The sequence below is a fragment of the Macaca nemestrina genome, chromosome 4 (assembly GCF_043159975.1).
Source record: "Macaca nemestrina isolate mMacNem1 chromosome 4, mMacNem.hap1, whole genome shotgun sequence".
In the NCBI taxonomy this organism is placed as follows: Eukaryota; Metazoa; Chordata; class Mammalia; order Primates; family Cercopithecidae; genus Macaca; species Macaca nemestrina.
Window position 1 is genome coordinate 107,123,920 of NC_092128.1, and position 18,962 is coordinate 107,142,881.

General features: G+C 43.2%; 1 protein-coding gene across 2 annotated transcripts in view; it reads right to left on the minus strand.

Moving 5' to 3' along the window:
• Positions 1-18,962, minus strand: part of LOC105475872 (acyloxyacyl hydrolase) — a 206,135-nt gene that overhangs the window by 97,568 nt on the left and 89,605 nt on the right. For both annotated transcript variants that reach the window (XM_071095041.1, XM_011731433.2), the window contains exons 7-11: positions 15,356-15,416; positions 13,866-13,936; positions 12,944-12,992; positions 10,457-10,505; positions 8,548-8,642 (exon numbers count right to left, since the gene is read on the minus strand). In XM_071095041.1, the coding sequence (XP_070951142.1) occupies positions 8,548-8,642; positions 10,457-10,505; positions 12,944-12,992; positions 13,866-13,936; positions 15,356-15,416 (325 nt within the window). The remainder of the gene's footprint in view (positions 1-8,547; positions 8,643-10,456; positions 10,506-12,943; positions 12,993-13,865; positions 13,937-15,355; positions 15,417-18,962) is intronic.

Consider the following 18,962-nt stretch of genomic DNA (forward strand, 5'->3'; position numbering starts at 1 on the left):
CTCTTGGGGTTAGTCTCTGCAGACCCCTATCCAGTTCTCTTAGTGGCATCTTTACGGTGCAGGGGAAGCACACCCACCTTACCCCACAGGGAGAGCTGAGCCCCACTGTCCCTCTGACACTGGCCATTCCCAGCCTCAACTCTTCTGGACCTTTGACTCTGGAGATAAGCGACAGGTTGTGGAATTGGCTTCACTCCCTTCCTTTGCCGGTTCTGTGGACACGGTCTCATCTTTCACTTGGAAGAAATATGATGGTGGGAAGGTGGGAATAATTTGTCCACATTGGCTAAAATGTAGGTAGAAATAAATAGTCCAATTTTTAACATCCTGTTACAGAAATGATTCCCAATTTCTGACAAGATAGTCATCATTATTTATACTTTACAGATGAGGAAACTAAAGCTCAGAGTAAAGAAGTGAATGTAGGTGGCTCAGCCAGGATTTGAACCCTAGTCTGTTTGAGTCAATGTCTGAGATTATTCTGCATGTAAGTTAGGGGCTTGAGATTCTCCACTGGGCACTGTCATGACTATGGAGTCAGCTTACGTGATTCTCCTTCCATCAGTAGGGTGGCCAGACATAGACATCTAGTCTTGTCTGAGCCAGCCCAGGTTAATGCCTGTTGTCATGGCATAATTATGGTAGCGATCCCTCTTCTCTCAAAGTGTCCAGTTTGGACAATAAATTATATTCTCACCATAACTATTAATATTAGGAGCTGGTCGGGGGGGGGGGGTCTGGTACAAAGGGACAAAAAGCACCAGAAGTTTCCTAGCAGGGATGGCTCTTTAGTAGTCTCCAAAGGCTGGCTGAGACTCTGTGGGAAGACCTGCAATTGGCAATGAGCTCTAGGCAGTCTCCCCCAGATGCAGGGATGCCGGGGGACAGCCCAAGGTCAACCCCAACCCGGTGAACCATCTGGTTGGGATAGGGTGATGTCTTGAGGAACCCTCATCAAGTATACAGGATGGGAAGGGTGCATCATCCACTGTTGAATCCAGACAGCTTCTGAGTTTGTCCATCTTGTTTCTTCCCCTCTGTACTTTTCCAGCTTAGCGCACTTTCACTAGAATTACAACTAGAATTTTCCTAGCTGCTCTTGCTGCCTGATTCGCCTCTCTCCCCTTCAACCAAATAATTCCATCCTGCCCACTGAAATCAGAGTAAATGTTCTAGAATTCAAATCTGCCCCTTTCTCAGTTTAAAACCCTTCAATGGCTCCTGCTTGTCTTCAGGATAAACTCCAGGCCCTTTGAGATCCGCCTCCCATGCACTTCTCTAGGCTCTTGTCTCACCTGGTGCTGGATGAGCTTCAGTTCAGCTGCACCGAGCTCCTTCTCAGAAGGCTGGACTCTCTTGCTTTCGAGCCTTTGCCTGTGCTCTTTCCTCTGCTAGGGCACTCCTTCCTATGTTGGCTGGGACCCAACTACCTCCAGCTCTGTTCCTCTGCTTTGAACACAGCGTCTCTCCCTTCAGGCAGCCTTTCCTCCAGTTTGCGGGGCAGCGTGTGCACACTACAGCACTGATGGCTCTAGAGCTGCCACTTGCTCGTCTGCATTGCCCCATGGGGTTTTAAGCTCTATGGGCACCAGGGATCTTTCCATCCTTTTCCCCGTTGTCATCAGTCCCATCACAGGGCTTGGCACATAGTAGACCTGGCTAGCATTTGTTGAATTAATTGACACATGAACAGTGCTATGCTGCTGGGCCTGGAGAGATGTGACTCTAGAATTTTTACCTAAGTTAGGACTGATATTTTGTTTACACTTGCCACAAGCCTGAAAAACCAGACAATGGAAACACGAGGTGTCTGAGCTCAACACACCTCATGGATATTGGCTAAGCCTGGTATTCTTACCTAGGCTGACTCCTTGCACAAATGAAGAGATTCTGTAGATAATAGTGTCTAAAAGTTGGAAGTTTTTTTTTTTTTTTTTTTTTAAAAGGACAATGCTCCATAATAGCAAAATAAATAAATAAAATTAAATTAAAAAAAAGAATCAGTTTGGCCGGGCGCGGTGGCTCAAGCCTGTAATCCCAGCACTTTGGGAGGCCGAGACGGGCGGATCACGAGGTCAGGAGATTGAGACCATCCTGGCTAACACAGTGAAACCCCGTCTCTACTAAAAAATACAAAAAACTAGCCGGGTGAGGTGGCGGGCGCCTGTAGTCCCAGCTACTCGGGAGGCTGAGGCAGGAGAATGGCGTGAACCCGGGAGACGGAGCTTGCAGTGACCCGAGATCCGGCCACTGCACTCCAGCCTGGGCGACAGAGCGAGACTCCGTCTCCAGAAAAAAAAAAAAAAAAAAAAAAAAGAATCAGTTTAACATCCTGCTATAGGTGAGTGGTTTAGTAGATTATTGCATGGCCCCTGAAAAGGACATTATGGAACAGCAATAAATATAATGAGTATAAAAACAAAGTCGTAATGAGGAAGATACCTATGAATTGATTGAATAAAAAGAGAACTGCCAACTGCAAACTTGCTCTTCTTGTACAGCATGATGTGTGTATATATAATACACATATATACATATATGCACATGGGGCGGAGTGCTGGAAAGAGTGCAAAAATACTGTGAAAAATTTAAGATGGTGGGGTTATTTTTTACTTCTTAAAATTGGCTCTATTATTGGCATTTTAACTTTTTTTAAAAAATAAAAAGGATATTAAAAGAATATTTCAAAACAAGCCTGATACTCCAAAATGTTAAGGTGACTCTCTCTGGGTGGTAGTATTAAGGAGGAATTTTAACAATTTCCAAATAATTTCTGTATTTTCACATTTTTCTCAGTCATATATTTAACATATGTAATTAGATAAAAACAATAAAGCATATTTACTCTCTTCCTTCTCCCACTCTGGGCAGTCACGCCTCCTTCCCCATTAGCTTGATTGTGGTCACGTGACCGGCTTTGGCTGTTGGGTTGATGGTGGACAGGGCACGGATTGCCTTCTTGCACTTTGACATCACCATGACAAGCAGACGCTCTGGATAGATTGCCCAGCCAATAAAAATGAGAGACACGTGGCACACACCTGGGCCCAACCTGAAGCTTTGCGCCAAGACCAACATAGCTCAGTTGAAAACTGCTGATCCCAGACCACCCCTGGATGCACGGGTGAGAAGAAATGATTGTTTTAAGTCACTGGAAATTTGGAGTGGTTGGTGGTTATCATTTCGGCAATAACTTGGGGATAAAGCTTCATGTTCAGTATCAACATCCTAAGCAAAATAGATATCTTATTCTTGTCCTGCCTCCTTTTCTTACCAAGTGGCCAGGCTGAGAGTTGCTGGGCCAATTTTTAGCTTGGAGAGGAATGTTAATCTAGAGAGATTTTAATAACCCCAGAACACCAGGGGCTTAAAACAGGTGACAACATGACACTAAAACTGTAGTGTTGTTCCTCCTACCCATAGCATTATTACCATATTGATAAGACTGGTGAATTCCAATTATCGGTTATGCCTGATTTGGGTTTCTCATCAGCCTATTCTCATAAGCATTTCTCAAAACAATTTACTGCCAAAACGTGGGAGTGGGGAGTGACCCAAACCGTTACCAACAAATGCTGCTCGACAGCACTTGAATCAGTTCATTGCTGCAAACAGCAGATGAAAACTATTACAATCTAAATTTTACTTGTTAAGTCTCTAGGATAGGGCCAGCTGCTGGGCTTGCTGGAGTGATTTTCTTAAAATATCTGCTGGGTGGGCCCCTCTTTTTCCTGGAGAATCAGCACACTGCAGAGTGAGCCACTGTCCTCCTGGAGAGTGTGGGCCCCAGGTTATGAAGAGAGACACTCCTTTCCTCAGCCTCTGAGGCCAGGTGCAGGAACAGGGAGGACAAGTACAAGGATTTCAGGCAGCCTCATTAACGATCACCACTGCACTGCCAGAGCCAGGTGTCAATCTACTTTGTCTGGTTGGAATTCAACATACGGGTCCACAACATTTTCATAGCCCTTAGGCTCATTGAAGCACATGGCCTTTCCTGACACTGTTACTATCATCATTTACAGAGTCTCTGGTTAAGCAGCTTGTTCAGGATTATGCTGACAGGCAGTAATTCCACCACCTGTTAGTTGTGTGACCTTGGGCAGTCCACTCAATCTCTCTGAGAATCTGTAAAGCGAGGCTGTGTTGTAGAAACACCTACCTCAGAGGGCTTTTGCAAATATTAACTTAAAAAAATGCATTGATTTTCCTTAACTGGTTTCCTTAGCTATTGCCTAAAACAAAACCAAAACAAATAGAACAAACAAATCTCCAAAATTTTGAATCACAATATTTGGTACATACAAATTCAATGAAGAAAAATGAGAAAAAAAAAAAAGTTACCTATAATTCCACCATCCAAAGATAGCCAGTGGTAGGTAACATGCAGACCTACAACTTTCCAATTATTTTTTTGTTTGCACACAGACACACATATATTCACAAAATTGGCTCATACATACTATTTTGTAACCTGCTTTTGTTGCTTAACCAATTATCATAAACATATTTCTTGCCAATAAATGTCTATTAATATGTGTATTAACTGGTTGCACAAAATTTCACTGTACAAATGTAGTATATTTTTACATCCCCTATTTTTTGATTTTTAGTTTCTTTCCTCAGTTTTGCTCTTATAAATAAATACTTCTGTGATGAATATTCCTGTACATATATTCTTGAGCAGATAATTGATCATTTTAAAAGTAAATTTGCAGATGTGAAATTACAGATGTGAAATTTGCAGATGTGAAATTTTTAGTTAAAAATCACAAATATTTTAATGTTGCCTTATACATGTTGCCAAATTGCCTTTCAGAGAAGTTCTAGTAACTTCATCTCTTTTTGGTGAATTAACATGCCTGTTTCACCATATTTTTGCTAAAACTGGGTCTTTATCACCTTTACCTTTGTTTGTTTGACAATGATAAATGAATTGCATTGTTATCTTAATTTATGTTTCTTACTGCTGAAAACGAAACTTTTATATCTACTGGTTATGTTCTTGATCATTAAAAATTAGATTTTTTTCTTATTGCTATGTAGAAACTCTGTTAATTAGAGGATTTAAATCTTGCCTTATATTTTGTAAGTATTCTAGCTTTACATTTGTCTTTTAATTTTGTGAATCTTTTTGACTTTGTACACATTTGAAAATTGTATGTAATTATATCTAGTTTTTTTGTGTGCTTCCTTTTGCAATATCATGCTTAGAGAGACTGGAGTATTTCTTAAAATATTTTTTTTCCGGGAAGGCATATGTCTTGTATGTTTTCTAAGTCTTTGAATGACTGAGAATAAGCTTCTGTAGTCCTCATGTGAGAACAATAGCTTGGTATAGAGCACTTTCGACACAATTTTTCCTTCTTAAAATTCTGTAGAGAGGCTGTTCCGCTGTTTCCTGAAATTTAGTGTTGAGAGATAAGTCTGATGCCAGATGGGTTTTCCCTCCTAGTATGCTCCCCGGTTGTTGGTTTGTTGGGCAGGATGATTCCAAGAGTTTTCTTTATCCTCAGAATAAATAAGGAAAAGCAGGGAACACAGAGTCTATTTTATACCCTGGCCTGGCACGCTGTGGGGGTTGTGGGCTGAAGACAGATTTCCCCAACTCAAGAAAATTATCTTGCATTACTTATTTAGTCACAGCTTCCTCTCTGCCTGATGTCTTTTCTTTTTCTGCAGTTTCTATTCAATTGCCAGGACCGTTCCTGCATACCTCTCCTCTTTCCATCTTGATTTTCACATCTAACCTTTCTCCTGAGTCCCAGAATTTCCCCAGCTGCCTGACCGCTTTGCTCTCCTGTTTTCTGCACCATCCAACTTGCAAGTCAGTATTGCCGCTGCATTTTTAGATCAGATAGTTGTTTCACCTCAAGGCAGTCTTCCCTGATTTCCGAGTTCTTCTTTTTCATGTGTGCAATTTCCTCTCAATTATTGTTGAGAACCTGAATTTAACATTTTACAAAATGTCACTGTCTTTCCTCCCATAAACATTTTTCAAAAGAGCACTCTTCATTTGTGTTCTTGAGCAGTTTTTATGTATATCCAGATGTTTCCCCATTTGCTCATCTTTACAGAGGGAGGTCTATGCTTGCCCAGTGTGGGGGCTTGGGAGAGGTTCAACCAGAGAGTGTTTGAGTTCATATTCAATTTCTTTAGGAAGAGGAAGTCAAAGAAAAAAAAATGATAGTTTCTGCAGGTTAATTTCTCTGGATCAGTTTCAGTTTTCTGGGAGAGGGAAGAGGGAAGCGCGTCCATAGGTGGCTGTATGACAGGGCTTCCCCACTGTGCCCATGTCCCTTTCTCGAGGGCAGGGGCACCACTCCTTTCTCTAACGGACAGGGTGGCTCTTGGGACAAGTCTGTTGTGGCAATGCCCTCACATTTTTTATTGTGTTGTTTGATAGGGCCATCCAGAAGTAAAGGCTGAGAGTTGCTGTTCCCTGTGCACTGTGTCAGACCCGGGCAGGGCTTTATGTGTGTGCAACAGTGGGGCCCGTGAGGTCCTCTGCTTAGAAAGGGCCCTGCACTGGGTTTAATGCTGTGCTGTCCCATCTTGAACTTCTTAAAAATCTTATTTTTGAATTTGTGTTATGTGAGTGAAGTCCAATGGGCCAACTGAGTATGTGTGAGGGAGGGGATTGGAAACGGGGTCGACTCTGGATCCTGCCTCCTGCCATCTCTCAAGATGGATTCCTGGCCACTCACTCCCCAGCCTGTCTTCCCCTTCTTGCCCTGCAGCTGCTGGACCCTCCAACAAGGTGGCAACTAAATGGTGTCAATGGGGGAGGCCTGTGTTCCAATGTTGCCCTTTGGTCCTTTTGGGAATCTGGGCACAGGCAAGAGGAGGATTGGAGTTGGGCATGGTGGCAGCTGTCACCTGCCCCAGCCGGCAGTGCTGGCATCTGGTGGGCAGGGGAGGCAAACTCATTACCCATCCAAATAATTAGCATGTTCCTGCACAGAGGTTTGAAGACTCTTGGGGGTCAGTCACCTGACTGCTGTGGGTTAGGGAGACAGGCCCTGGGAAGGAGAGATTCCTGGCTTACCTGGGGACCTATGGAGCACTGGCAGGAGGAGAAACCCAGCAGCTCTCAGGCCTGAGTGTTTCAGGATGGAAGCCTCAGTGCCTGGGAGGGTCTGTACTTGCCCCAAGCATCTCCTGGCCTGAGGAAGTGTTCAGTCTGGTGACCCTGTGCTCCTGGGAAGCCTCTATTCTTCCTTCCAACCTTCCTGAGTCTGGCTTGCCTTTTCTGTCTTCTGGGCAGCTCAAAGCACCCTCCAGGGACAAGCTACTACATAAGAATTGTGTAATTTTAGTGATTCCACCAGCCTAGGAGTTCAGTGCTGTTACAGTGGCATGTAAAACTGGCATTGCATAATGTGACGATGAACATAACATTCATGCCAATAATTTAAAAATTTAATTATTTTTTTAGAATGACATTAAATAGTAAATAAGAAAATACCATGACATATTGAGGAAGACTGCCACAGAAAGAAAAGTGTTTATATTTTAGCAGCTTTAATGGAACTTTTGAACAAGTTTTGCTGAGGGCACCTGTACTTTTGTTTTGCACTGAGCCCTGCCAAGTATGTAGCTATCTCTAGGCACAGGTTTTGTTACATTTCCTTGTGATAACTTGTGGCCACAGGAAGCCCCAGCTGCAGGTGACCCATCTGACACCACTGTACCCCCTGCTTGGGTGTGTGGCATTCAGACTGCCCTTCCCTGCACCCTCCAGCTCCCACCCTTTGCCACACAATCTCCCCAGGTGTTTGCACAATTTGAGAGGAAGATAATGGCCCTCCTGATAATGCAGCAGGTGTGTGCTCAGGTGATGAACTGGTAATATACAAAGTTGCCATTATATGTCTACCCCATATTTAGGAGTCGTTCATCTGAGTAATGCATGCAAATCTCTCTTATAGTGCCTGATGCCTGATATAGAGTCAATAAATGTTGGTTTCCTTCCCCTTTCTTTGCCTTCTCTGAGTCTGTCATTGTTTGCAATTTTGCCTTGTGGCCCTCTTCTTCTTCTTCTTCTTTTTTTTTTTTTAAATTAAAAAACCCTCCCAGACAGTCTCATCACTCTTTGGGAATGGATGGCGGGCTTGTCTGTCCCCTGACGCTTTCCACGGAGCACAGCAGAGGCTATCAGGAGCCGAGCAGCCTGCTCTGCCCAGAGCTTCTTGCTTGCTCAGATGAAAAACAAGCTGGACAGGCCCCAGAATGCCTCATCCTGACCTCCACAGGGAAGCCGGCCCGGTGGGCTTTGTCCTTTCTGTGCATTCTCCACCTTCTTGACTCCGCACTACTGCTTTCAGGGTTCCTGGCAGCAGCTGGGCTGAGGCTGGGGAAGTGAGTAGAAGGAACCTTTTGCCGTTTGTCTAGGACTGAAATGACTGTGGATATGCCTTTCATGGCAGATTTTGCTAAAGAGGGAAATTTGCACCTGTGTGGAGTTGGCATCACATTTAGAGACAGCAAGGGGAAACGAAAACAAAGGCCAGCACATCTGGAATGATTACTGCCAAAATTACTTACCAAAGACATCTGCGATGCTGTGATCCATTCAGGAGAGATGTGAAAATGAGCCCCAGCTGAGTCTCCCAGCAAAATGATTCCCCTGGGCTGTGAACCTAAGCAGCACAATTTATTCACATTATTTATGCACTCGAGTAGTTTGGAGCCTCCAGACTGGGTAGTTACAAAAGCAGATACCCTTGTGTGTATTCCAGGCACCGAGCATTTTAACAGTAGTGCATTACTATTTTTTGCATGTTTGAGAGTGAGGGGCATAGCATTTTGGAGCCAAATGAGATTTCCAGGCCATTGGAGCTGCTAGCTAAGATGTAGAGATGCAGGTGTGTTTCCCAGCTTAGCATAAAACAAACTGCTGTACAACATCTTGAGTGAATGATGGACGAATAAGTGTATCAAAGCTTTATCTGAAAGCAGAAATATGCCCTAAATTTTGGTTCTGGAAACTGCTTTCTTGAAAAGACACTGATGTCCATTACAATTCACTTTAAGGGTTAATGATCTTATGGAGAAATTGTGATTTTTCAAGGATATTATGCCCTTAATTCATACAGGCAAAAACACTGGATAGACAATACTGGCTGATTAATGGAGAGATGGAGATAGAAAGGTCTGCATGCAGCCCTGTTTGTTTGGAGGTTCAGAATCACTTCATCTGACTCTGAGGCCCAACCACATGAATCATTCACCTGTGAACTCATTCTTTGAAATTCCTTAAAATCCTGACTCAGTTGATGCCTCCCAGAGGCAGAGAGAGGCGCCTCCTTTTTCCACTTCCAAACTCCTCAAGTCATGCAAGAGGACGGCCTAGCCTCACTGCAGTGACTCCCCAGCCTGGGCTTCATGGAAACCACTATCTGACCACACAAATGGGGACTGAGGAGGCCCAGGACATCGTGGAGGGCACAGGGAGCGTAGGGTGTAGGGGGAATCTAAGAGGCTTTGCACCAGGGTTTCACCTAGATCTGCATATATTTCATTCATTGGTTTAGTTGTTCATTCATTCTTTACTCATCCAACAAATATTCCTAAACTGCATAAATATGTAATGAGCCTTTACATTTTCTATTCCTCTTCCTGCCCTCTGAGGGCTTAAAGACAATTAGGCTTTAAGTTAATAGAAGGCAAAGACTATACACTTTTTGTCCAAGAAAACTCAGAACCAAGTATAGCCGTTGGTTAGAATTGGAATCGTTGTTCAGAAAATACCTGTTGAATGAATGAATGAGGTGATTGTGAAAGTGGGGAGAGAAGCATTGCCTAAACATAAAACAGTGATGTTACCATCAAGTGTTGGCATCACCAGGAGCATATTTTCAGTCATGTATGGGGTGGTGAGGTTTCCCCAGTGGAACTGGTGGCCCAGATGTTTGTGCCATCTGGGCACTTAGAGCACAGATCTTTTGCCCAGCTATTTTTGGGAAGCCCTCATAGGTTATAGCCTGGCAGTCTCTCTCAAGTCATTCAGACATTCAGATACACATCTTTAGCCTAGTGGACAAAGAGACTCATCCCATCAGTAGAAGTCTGGGTGTCTGACCTTGTAGTGTAATTAAAGGGAAATGCAAAAGATTAAAAATGTCAGTTATGACTGCTGCTTATTTTCTTATTCAGAAAAGTGCTGGATTTCCATTGCTCTTTTATCCATTTTGCAACCTAATCCTCAAGTAAAAACATCAATTAAACAAATTGTTTTGCTTTTTTAAGATTCTGACCCCTTTCCTACTTTTCTGAACCTTTTAGATACTTTATTTTTTCTGATCTGTCATGAAAATAAATGTAAGTTGGTCAGCATAGAGTAAATCCTAGCATCGAGCACGTTCTGACTTAGGTGGTCTGCTCACTTCAGTTTGACTCAGACTAGAAAAGAATACTCTATTGTTATAACCACACTGACATCTGCAATTCTTACCTTCACAGAATTTCTTCTCATATGGAATGCCATCTTTTGGATCAATACCCTTTAAAAGAAAAATGATGCGATTAGCAGCTTGGTTTTAAATTTATGAGATACATATATTAAGCTCTCCTAAATGGCTTTAAAAGCACAGAGGCAAATGAGTAGACAAAACCCTTTAAAGTCTCTTAAGCCCCTATTTCAACATAGCAACGCCCTGTGTGAGTGAGTCGCGCTTGAGAGGAACTGAGGGTGGGACTAAAGAGAGAGCCAGACACTGTACCATTTCATTCAAGGAGATGCTGGGCAGGGTTCTGGGAGAGGTGCCTGGACCGGGGGTCTCACCCCTCAGAGCATAGAGGGCCGACTGAGTGACTGGGACACAGGGTCTGGGTGGATTCCACAGTCTCTGAGCTGGAGGTCTAAGTGTCCTGACATCTTCAGTACCTAAGATTGATGCTTCTAAAGAAGCAATTCTCAAGGGATCCATTTTGCACATTCCTTTACCCCCTGAGGACATTGGCAATGTCTGGAGACATTTTTCGCTGGGGGTGCTACTGGCACCTAGTGAATAGAGGTCAGAGATACTGCTAAATATCCTACAGTTTGCAAGACAGCTCCAACAACAAAGAATTATCCAACCCAAACATCAATAGTGCCCAAATTAAGAAACCTGGAAGTAATACTGGGCCTGTGAATGGGACTGAATTGGCACAGTTGGCATATCCTAAAACCTAAAGGTAAAGCTACCCATTTGTGGAGTTGCTAGTCCTTGGAAGGATTATTCATAGTATTCCAAAATGAAAGCACTTGCTGATCAGAAATGTGTTAATAAGACCGTGCTCACTCTCCAGTCTTTGGAGCTCCCCACGCCCATTAAAACATGAAAGAACCTATTAACATCACACTCAACCCTGGGGTCCCCAGGACACAGTCTGGGCAAGGTTGGACTTCATGGTTGTAAGACTCCCTCTGAGTTTATGATGTTGTGGTTCTGTGAGTGGTGTTTCCTCTGTGGAAAGGGATAGGTATGAAGGTGATATGTCCTTCTCCCATCACTGATAATGAGCTCTGCATCTTGCCTCCCTGAGCTCATGGTGGATTTCCATTGATCTAGTACAGTCTCTTACTTGGCCTTCCTCCTTATATGCATGGCACACCATATCTGAGACCTGGCTGGGACCATGGAACAAAGACAGGGCATCACACATTGACTAGTCCCCTTTGTCCTCCAACATGACAACTAAACCTGGGTTTTTCAGAGCAAGAGCTGACTTGGAGATCTTGTCACCTTGTGCTCTAGGGGAGATGTCTTCTTCTTCTCCATGAAGAGGCAGAGTGACTAGGGGATAGGGTGGGTGGTGTGGGCTGAGGCACAGCCGTCTCTCATGCTTTCCATATCTTGGAGGCAATGGGACTGGAAAGCACACAGTAGGTGACTGTTAGTGCAAACCTGGACTGTGAGTGTCCCGGAGAGAGGAAAATATTTACGGAAACTTTTTCCTCTTCACTGAAGCAGATAAATGAAGCAACTATTTACAGGCAATTTAGACAATTTATTTAGGTAGGTGTAAAAATAATTGCAATTTTTGCCATTAATTACAAAAACTGAAATTACTTTTGCACCAACATAATATCTTGAAGTTAGAGAATCTTAAGCTTCAGGACCCATCACAGCCCTTGCCCATGTGAGTGCTGGGAGTAACTGGGAGCATTAGCGTATTCTAGGTGGAGAGTGGAGGCCAGGCTGCAATCAGGACATGTTTCCATGTAAACACTTCTGGTAAGTCAGAAACGAGATCTCGAAAGAAAGGGAACTGAATTTCTGAGACTCCAGGAGTTTGTTATGATTTCTATGATTGTTTTAAAAATTACTCATTTTCCTATTTGATTTTGTATTTTTAAGTAGATATTCTTTTTTTCAAAAGGAACCCTCAAATCTTGTAAGCTTAACACCCCACAAACTTGAGGCTGTTGCTGTGTTAGTTTGGCTTGCCTCTTTTCTTCCCCTGGGAGCTGCAAATCCATTATTCATAGGAAACTAGGACACCAGCATTAAATGCCTCAAGGTGTGAGTGGTAGGGTAAATACTGAGTAATTTCTGCTCTGCCTGGGTAGGCTTATGAAACAGAAAAAAAATGGCTGCAACAAAATAAGGACAGCATGTGGTTTGCTCCAACAGCTGTGTGGGTTGCTGTAAAACTTTGTTAACATCACTCTTCATTTAATTTCACACTGTTCAAAACAGTATAAAGGGATTAGATGTGGGTGACCTTAAGCAAGGCTTAAAGGGGCTATGACTGAGAAAGACTCAACTCTCATGACATCGCTGACAATCTTCATGCATCATCAGGATTCTATACCCCTCTTCTAAGCAGCAGGAAAAGAGTTGCTTTAGGCTGTCGTAGTCTTCCCTGGATCTAACTAAAGCAAATATGTGATGAACTTTGCAGGAGGCAGGAACAAAGGAGAATGGGGTTCAAGCTGAATTTAGTTGCTTACCCAAATGCCATTACAGTTTGAATCCTGATGGACATCCCAGTTGTCTGGCCTAAGAAAAAAACATTAACATTGGTCTTTGACATATGCTTGTCTCTCAGTGGTTGTGTTTCAAGAATGAATGAATGAATGAATGAATGCTACATTAAGTGCCATGGCGAGGCAACAGCATTCTTCATGGAAGAGTGTCACATCCCATTGTGTGTTGTGACATCAGAAGCCTCCATTCAGCTTCCTTGCTTTAACCTTGGTTTGGGTATTTGCCAGAAGCTCTGGACCAAATCCTGTCTTTTTCATCATTGACTACATTCATGGACCGCATTGTTGTGGAACGGTGCCGATGAACACAATGAACAAATCTGCATCCCATTGTGCCCCTAAATGCCCAAATAACTGGTTTATTCAATGCTTTCACACTATAGTCACAACAAAGGCGAGGGCTAGCATATCTATTTTTTGATACCAGAGATGCAATTGAACCTCAGCCCAGGGCTAATGTATGACATGTTTTCCATTCGTTAGAGGCTCCTCCTTACTCCCAGAGGGAGAGGTCACTATTTCTGGGCCCAATTCTGCATGGAGAACTGATACAGAAGGCTGGATAAGTGTCTACAATAAGATAATCCATTTACATGATTGTTTTTCCCACTTGACTGTAAGCTCCAGAAGAGGAGGCATATTTCTGTTTTGTTTACCACCCAGCATGATGCAAAGTACTTGGAAAATTGTAGGTCTCTGATAAGCATTTCTTGGACAAATGAACGAATGAATGCCGTTCTTTCTTCACTGAGCTTTACTTCAATCAGAACACAAAAATCTCTTCTCTCTGTAAGTGGGAATCCCCTAGGCTGGGGGAAGGAAATGTGCCTCCTGTTTCCTTTTCTGAAGATAATTTCAAAAATCAGCAACCAGCAGAAATAGTTACCTTCTACCTGGGTACACCAATTCGTCGCTGTCATTACAGTCTCTCCCCCGCCAGTGATAGCCCCGCAGGGTCTGAAATTGAAGAGCACACACAGGAGGGGTTCAGCCCGCTTTGATGTTATCCATGAGGAAGGTCAATCAGAGCTGTCTGAATGGCATTGACATCCGCAGTTTTTAATTCAAATTCAATCTAGGATCACTAAAGAGCACTAAGAAAATTAAGATTAATATGATAAGACATGCTGTGTGAAGTGACAAGTAATATAACACCAGGGCCAATAACAGGTGGTAGGGTGTGTGCATGTGTGTGCATATGTGAATGTATGTGTGTGTGTGTATGACATTAAGTGCTTGCTTGTATGTGCATGTGTGGGGGTGCATTGTGTGAATGTGAATGTATATGTATGGAGGCACGTGTACATGCATGTGTGTGTTTATGTGTATTCATATTGTAGATGTGTGTGCATGTACACACTTGTGTTTCTGTGTATATGTGTTTGTTCATGTATGTGTGTCTACAAGCACCTCTAGAAACAGCAGACCCTTCCAACTTCCCAAAAACCCTCTATTAACCATCAGTCCTCTCAGGCTGTAAAACAATTGGCTTATTTGGCCAAATGATTAATGTCATTGGATAATTTAAAAGTCTCTACCCAAATGGATAATTATGCAGGTTTAAATATTTGACCTTAATGATTTGAATCAAGAGTTATAATAACGCCAGATAATATTTTTATTCCCTCCATTCCCAAGTAGAATATCTGAGATTTCCCAACCTTTTGGGACTTTGTGACATGTTACTTTGTTGTTGGTTTTCACAGAGAATACCCTGACATTTTAACTGTTCTGAATCAAATGCACACACACACACACACACACACGTTAAAAAGTAAGTTAAAGTAGATTTAAGAAGTTCCAAAATAATTCACAAAACCTTTCAAGGCAACCATAGCCCTCATGGAGAATTCCAGCTGGAAATGGAAACAAAACCAGTCTGGGCCTAAGATTTACTTCAATGCCTTGTGTATCACAACAATGATACAAAATCCTTAAAAAATGTGAAATGGGTTGGGTGCAGTGGCTCATGCCTGTAATCCCAGCACTTTGGGAGGCTGAGGTGGATGGATCGCTTGAAGTCAGGAGTTTGAGACCAGCCTGGCCAACATGATGAAACTCTGACTTTACTAAAAATACAAAAATTGCCGAGGTGTGGTGGTGTGCGCCTGTAATCCCAGCTACTCTGGAGGCACGAGAAGCACTTGAAACCAGGAGGCAGAGGTTGTAGTGAGCAGAGAACATGCCACTGCACTCCAGTCTGGGGGACAGAGTGAGACTTGGTCTCCAAAAAGAAAAGAAATTGTGAAATGATGTGTTGTTCATCAAATTAATAATGCGTTCAAATGAAATTTAGTCCTGTCTTACTAAAGGAAATAAATTTGTAGGAAGCAATATGATGTTAGTGAACATCTGGTTATTCCTAAGAATACTTACTGGGAAAACGCTGTATTTGTCTGAATCTACGTCTTTGAATGGCACAGACTGTTCTATAGCTCTAGGAAAAAGAAAACAAAACAATCGGTGAGCTAAGAAAAAAAGTAACAATGTTGGTGAAAACAAATGGAGAGACATTTTCTGATACAGCTGTGTTGAGTCTATGCCACAGAGGGCCATTCTAAACAGAAAATTAAGAGTCTGTGCGGTGTCAGACAGAGCCAGCGAAACTTTGCCAGTCTCTGCTCTTTACCCAACAGAACTGTTTTCTCTCTGATATTAACTTGGCCTATACAAGGAAGTGAAATAATTGAAATGAAATTTTAAAGGGCAAGGGGTATTGATGTTGAGATTCCCAGGAAATATGAGACTGCACTTTGAGTTCAGTCAATGAATGAACTCAGCACTACAAATTGAATTTTTGCCATTTTGCACATTCTGTTATAGAAATCTTTTCTTAAAATTTTACTCCTTTCAATCACTTATCCTGAGAGTCTTGACCATTTAGCTGGTATTAGCTGGCAACTTTCACTCCCATTCATGAGTCTTGGAAACCAAGGACCCTGATGTGATGACTAAATAAATTGATGCCAAAGTCACGGACATCCCATGAGGAAGGATTTCCCCTGTGGAATCCTCACTACCAGGCTTTTCCCAGCTTCTAAATGTCAAACACTGTCTTGGGTTTAGAAAATCACTTACAGAGTAGCAAAATGATATAGTCATATGTCAATGAGGCAGGAAAATAGGGTCTGGAGGCAGGAAACATAAGTCCGATTCACACTTCAGCTATAATAGGAAATAGCCTCTCCATAGGGCAACGCCGTAAATGACTTTGTAACTTGACTTCATCCTCTTCATTGACATAGGGCGTACCCCACGTAGAGGATATTGAAACTCACAAAATCTCTGTAACTGGGTCTTTGAGCCCCTATTCTCAGGCCTACTTCTACACTGTGGAGAGAACTTTCATTTTCAATAAATCCCTTCATTCCTTCCTTGCTTTGTGCGCTTTGTCCAATTTGTTCAAGATGCCAAGAACCTGGACACGCTCCACCATTAATGGCAAGATGAGGCTTTCTTTGGAGCTGAGAATTTACAGTGAGTAACACAACCTTTTATAGGAATCACTAAATGGTCTTTTGAATAAAGAGCATCTCAACAGTTCTGAGAACCTCAAGGCAAATAAATGCAACCCGAGACCATGCAGAGCCTAACTGGCAGCCTGGAGCCTGTCTTATGAACTCTGGGATGGGACAGAAGATCAGCTTGCAGGCCTCTTTGGTCAAACACTGAAAGGCACTGTGCTGGTTATATTAGCCTCTATGGTTCTATAGCCTGTATTCTACTATATACTTTTGGGTCTGGGAATTTTGCAAAATATACTTACCAGGTTCTCTTGGGAACTGCACCTGGCACTGGTGGGAAGAGAGAACAGGAGGAGGAGAGGAGAAGTTGTTTTCCCTGACTTTCTCTCTCTGGATGTTCCCTTCAGTGACTCCTGCTCTAGCCACAGTGGGCCCTCCCGAGGGTCCCAGCACCCGTGGGTGACCCCTCATCCATGGCTCCAGGACTGGCCCACATGGCCTCTTGTTTTGCCCCCAGCAACCCCACAGCATGTGGTCTCCCAAGCCTGAGAACACCAGCTCCTCCCTTTTGCTTCTTCTGTCCGCCTAGGGATACTGGCTGCCTCCTGCAGTCCTCATAGCTGGGTGGCCCAGCCTTCCCCCTTTTACTGTTTCAGGCTTTTTAGCACATTTTAAAGCTGGTAGCTTATATTAAATCCTCCTTGCACAGCTCTGTTTCCTGACTGGACCACTGAGAGGAGGGCCCTGGGATGAGTGAGTGCTGGTTATGGTACTCTGGAAAAGTAGGGAGTGTGGGGAGTCGATAGCCACTTGGTGGACCCAATGAAGAGGGAGCTGCAAGCTGATGTCTCATCACTAGTCCTTCCTACATCCCTGCCCTGGGGGACAGGGGAGGCTGGATCCCTGAAAGGACAAAGCAGCAGGCTCCCTCTTAGTGTCCCCGAGAGGAATTATCCTTTTGAATTCAAGTGCTCTTGCCAGATACTGAGTTGAGCATGGTGGTTCAGTAAAGACTCCAGAGTCAGTTGGAGTCGCTGCTCCATCCACCGCTTTCTCAGCAGCTCTGCAATTCTCAGAAGTTTATTTAACCTCCCTGAGCCTCATTTTTAAATCTGTAAAATGTGATCCTGCCAGCTCCCTCCCAGGGTTTATTGGGAGGATTAAGGGAAACCACATGAAAAGCCCCTGGTATTGGTTCTCACAAAGTGCTTGCAGCTGTTGATTATGAGTGCCTGCTGTCCGAAAGAGGAAATTCACCTTCCCCTTCCATTTGGGGTGGGGTGGGGTGGGTTGAACAGGGCCAGAGAGAGAGCCACCCGCAGGAAATTAGAAAGGTTCTACTTGCTGACTCCATACATCCACACTTACAGAGTGAGTGAGAACCAGCCCTGGGGAAGGTGGAAACTTATCCAGGAGCAATTCAGGTGTGGGCTGTAGCCAAATTCCACCCCCATGATCACCCACACCTTGATTTTCCCATGGTGGGAGCAGAGGGGAATGAAGCTTCCCCAGTGGGCTCAGAGGCTGTGACGCTGCTTTCCCTCATGCAGGAGAGGAGCTAGGGCAAGATCATTCTTGAGATCCTTCCTGCTCTGATGCTCCAGGGTTTCTAGATCCACCCCATCCCTTGTCTACTCTGAGCTACGAATGGTTTTCTCTCATTTTAATTATCTGTCAAGAAATGCAGATAAAGCTTGGACCAAATGACATGCAGTCATCCAACATCAGTTGTGACTGTTGAGAATTTGGAAAAGGCTTTGAAGGTCACATTTTCTGTGAGATTAGGCAGTTTTCCCCATGTATGTATTTGGCCTCTTGGACAGCGTTTATTTTTCTAGTTGAGAAAAGGAAGATAAAGAAAGAGAGCAAGAGCAAGAGACAAAGACAGATCAACAGAGACAGACAGACAGAGAGAGAGAGAGAGAGAGAGAGAGAGAGAGAGAAATGGCATAGACCCAAACAGCCATATTTTCAGCCTGAGAAAGAAAAAAGAGCTGGAGGAAAGGTCTCCTTTGGGCGTGCGCCAAAGCTATCCCCTCCCACCTTTGTTATCTTGGGGGTGAGAGTTTGTCCTTGAAAGAATGAACAAAGAGTGGTCTTTAGGATTGGAAAGCTGATTTATTAACATTTGTCTGCTTACTTTAAAGGCTCCAAGTGACTGACCAAAGCCATGCATTCTAGACATGAGTAGGTAGACTGAGTACTTAAAGTAGCATAAATTGCAACTTGTATAATCTCCACAATCCCTTCTTCACAGCCCACTAATCAAAATTATTTTCCACTTAGCAACAACTTCATTTGGTAGCAAAACTTGACCTGAACTGATACAGGGCAATTTGTAAACTTTGTTATACTTAGTGTGAAAATTCATATATTTCACTCTGAAATATAAATCTGATTGATCAAGAGGTGCCAGGGATAGCAGGTGGGTTATGGTATATGCACATTTATTACTTTACTAGAATATAAAAAATCTGAATTTCAAATCATATCTGGCTCCAAGGCGTTTTGTTTGTTCG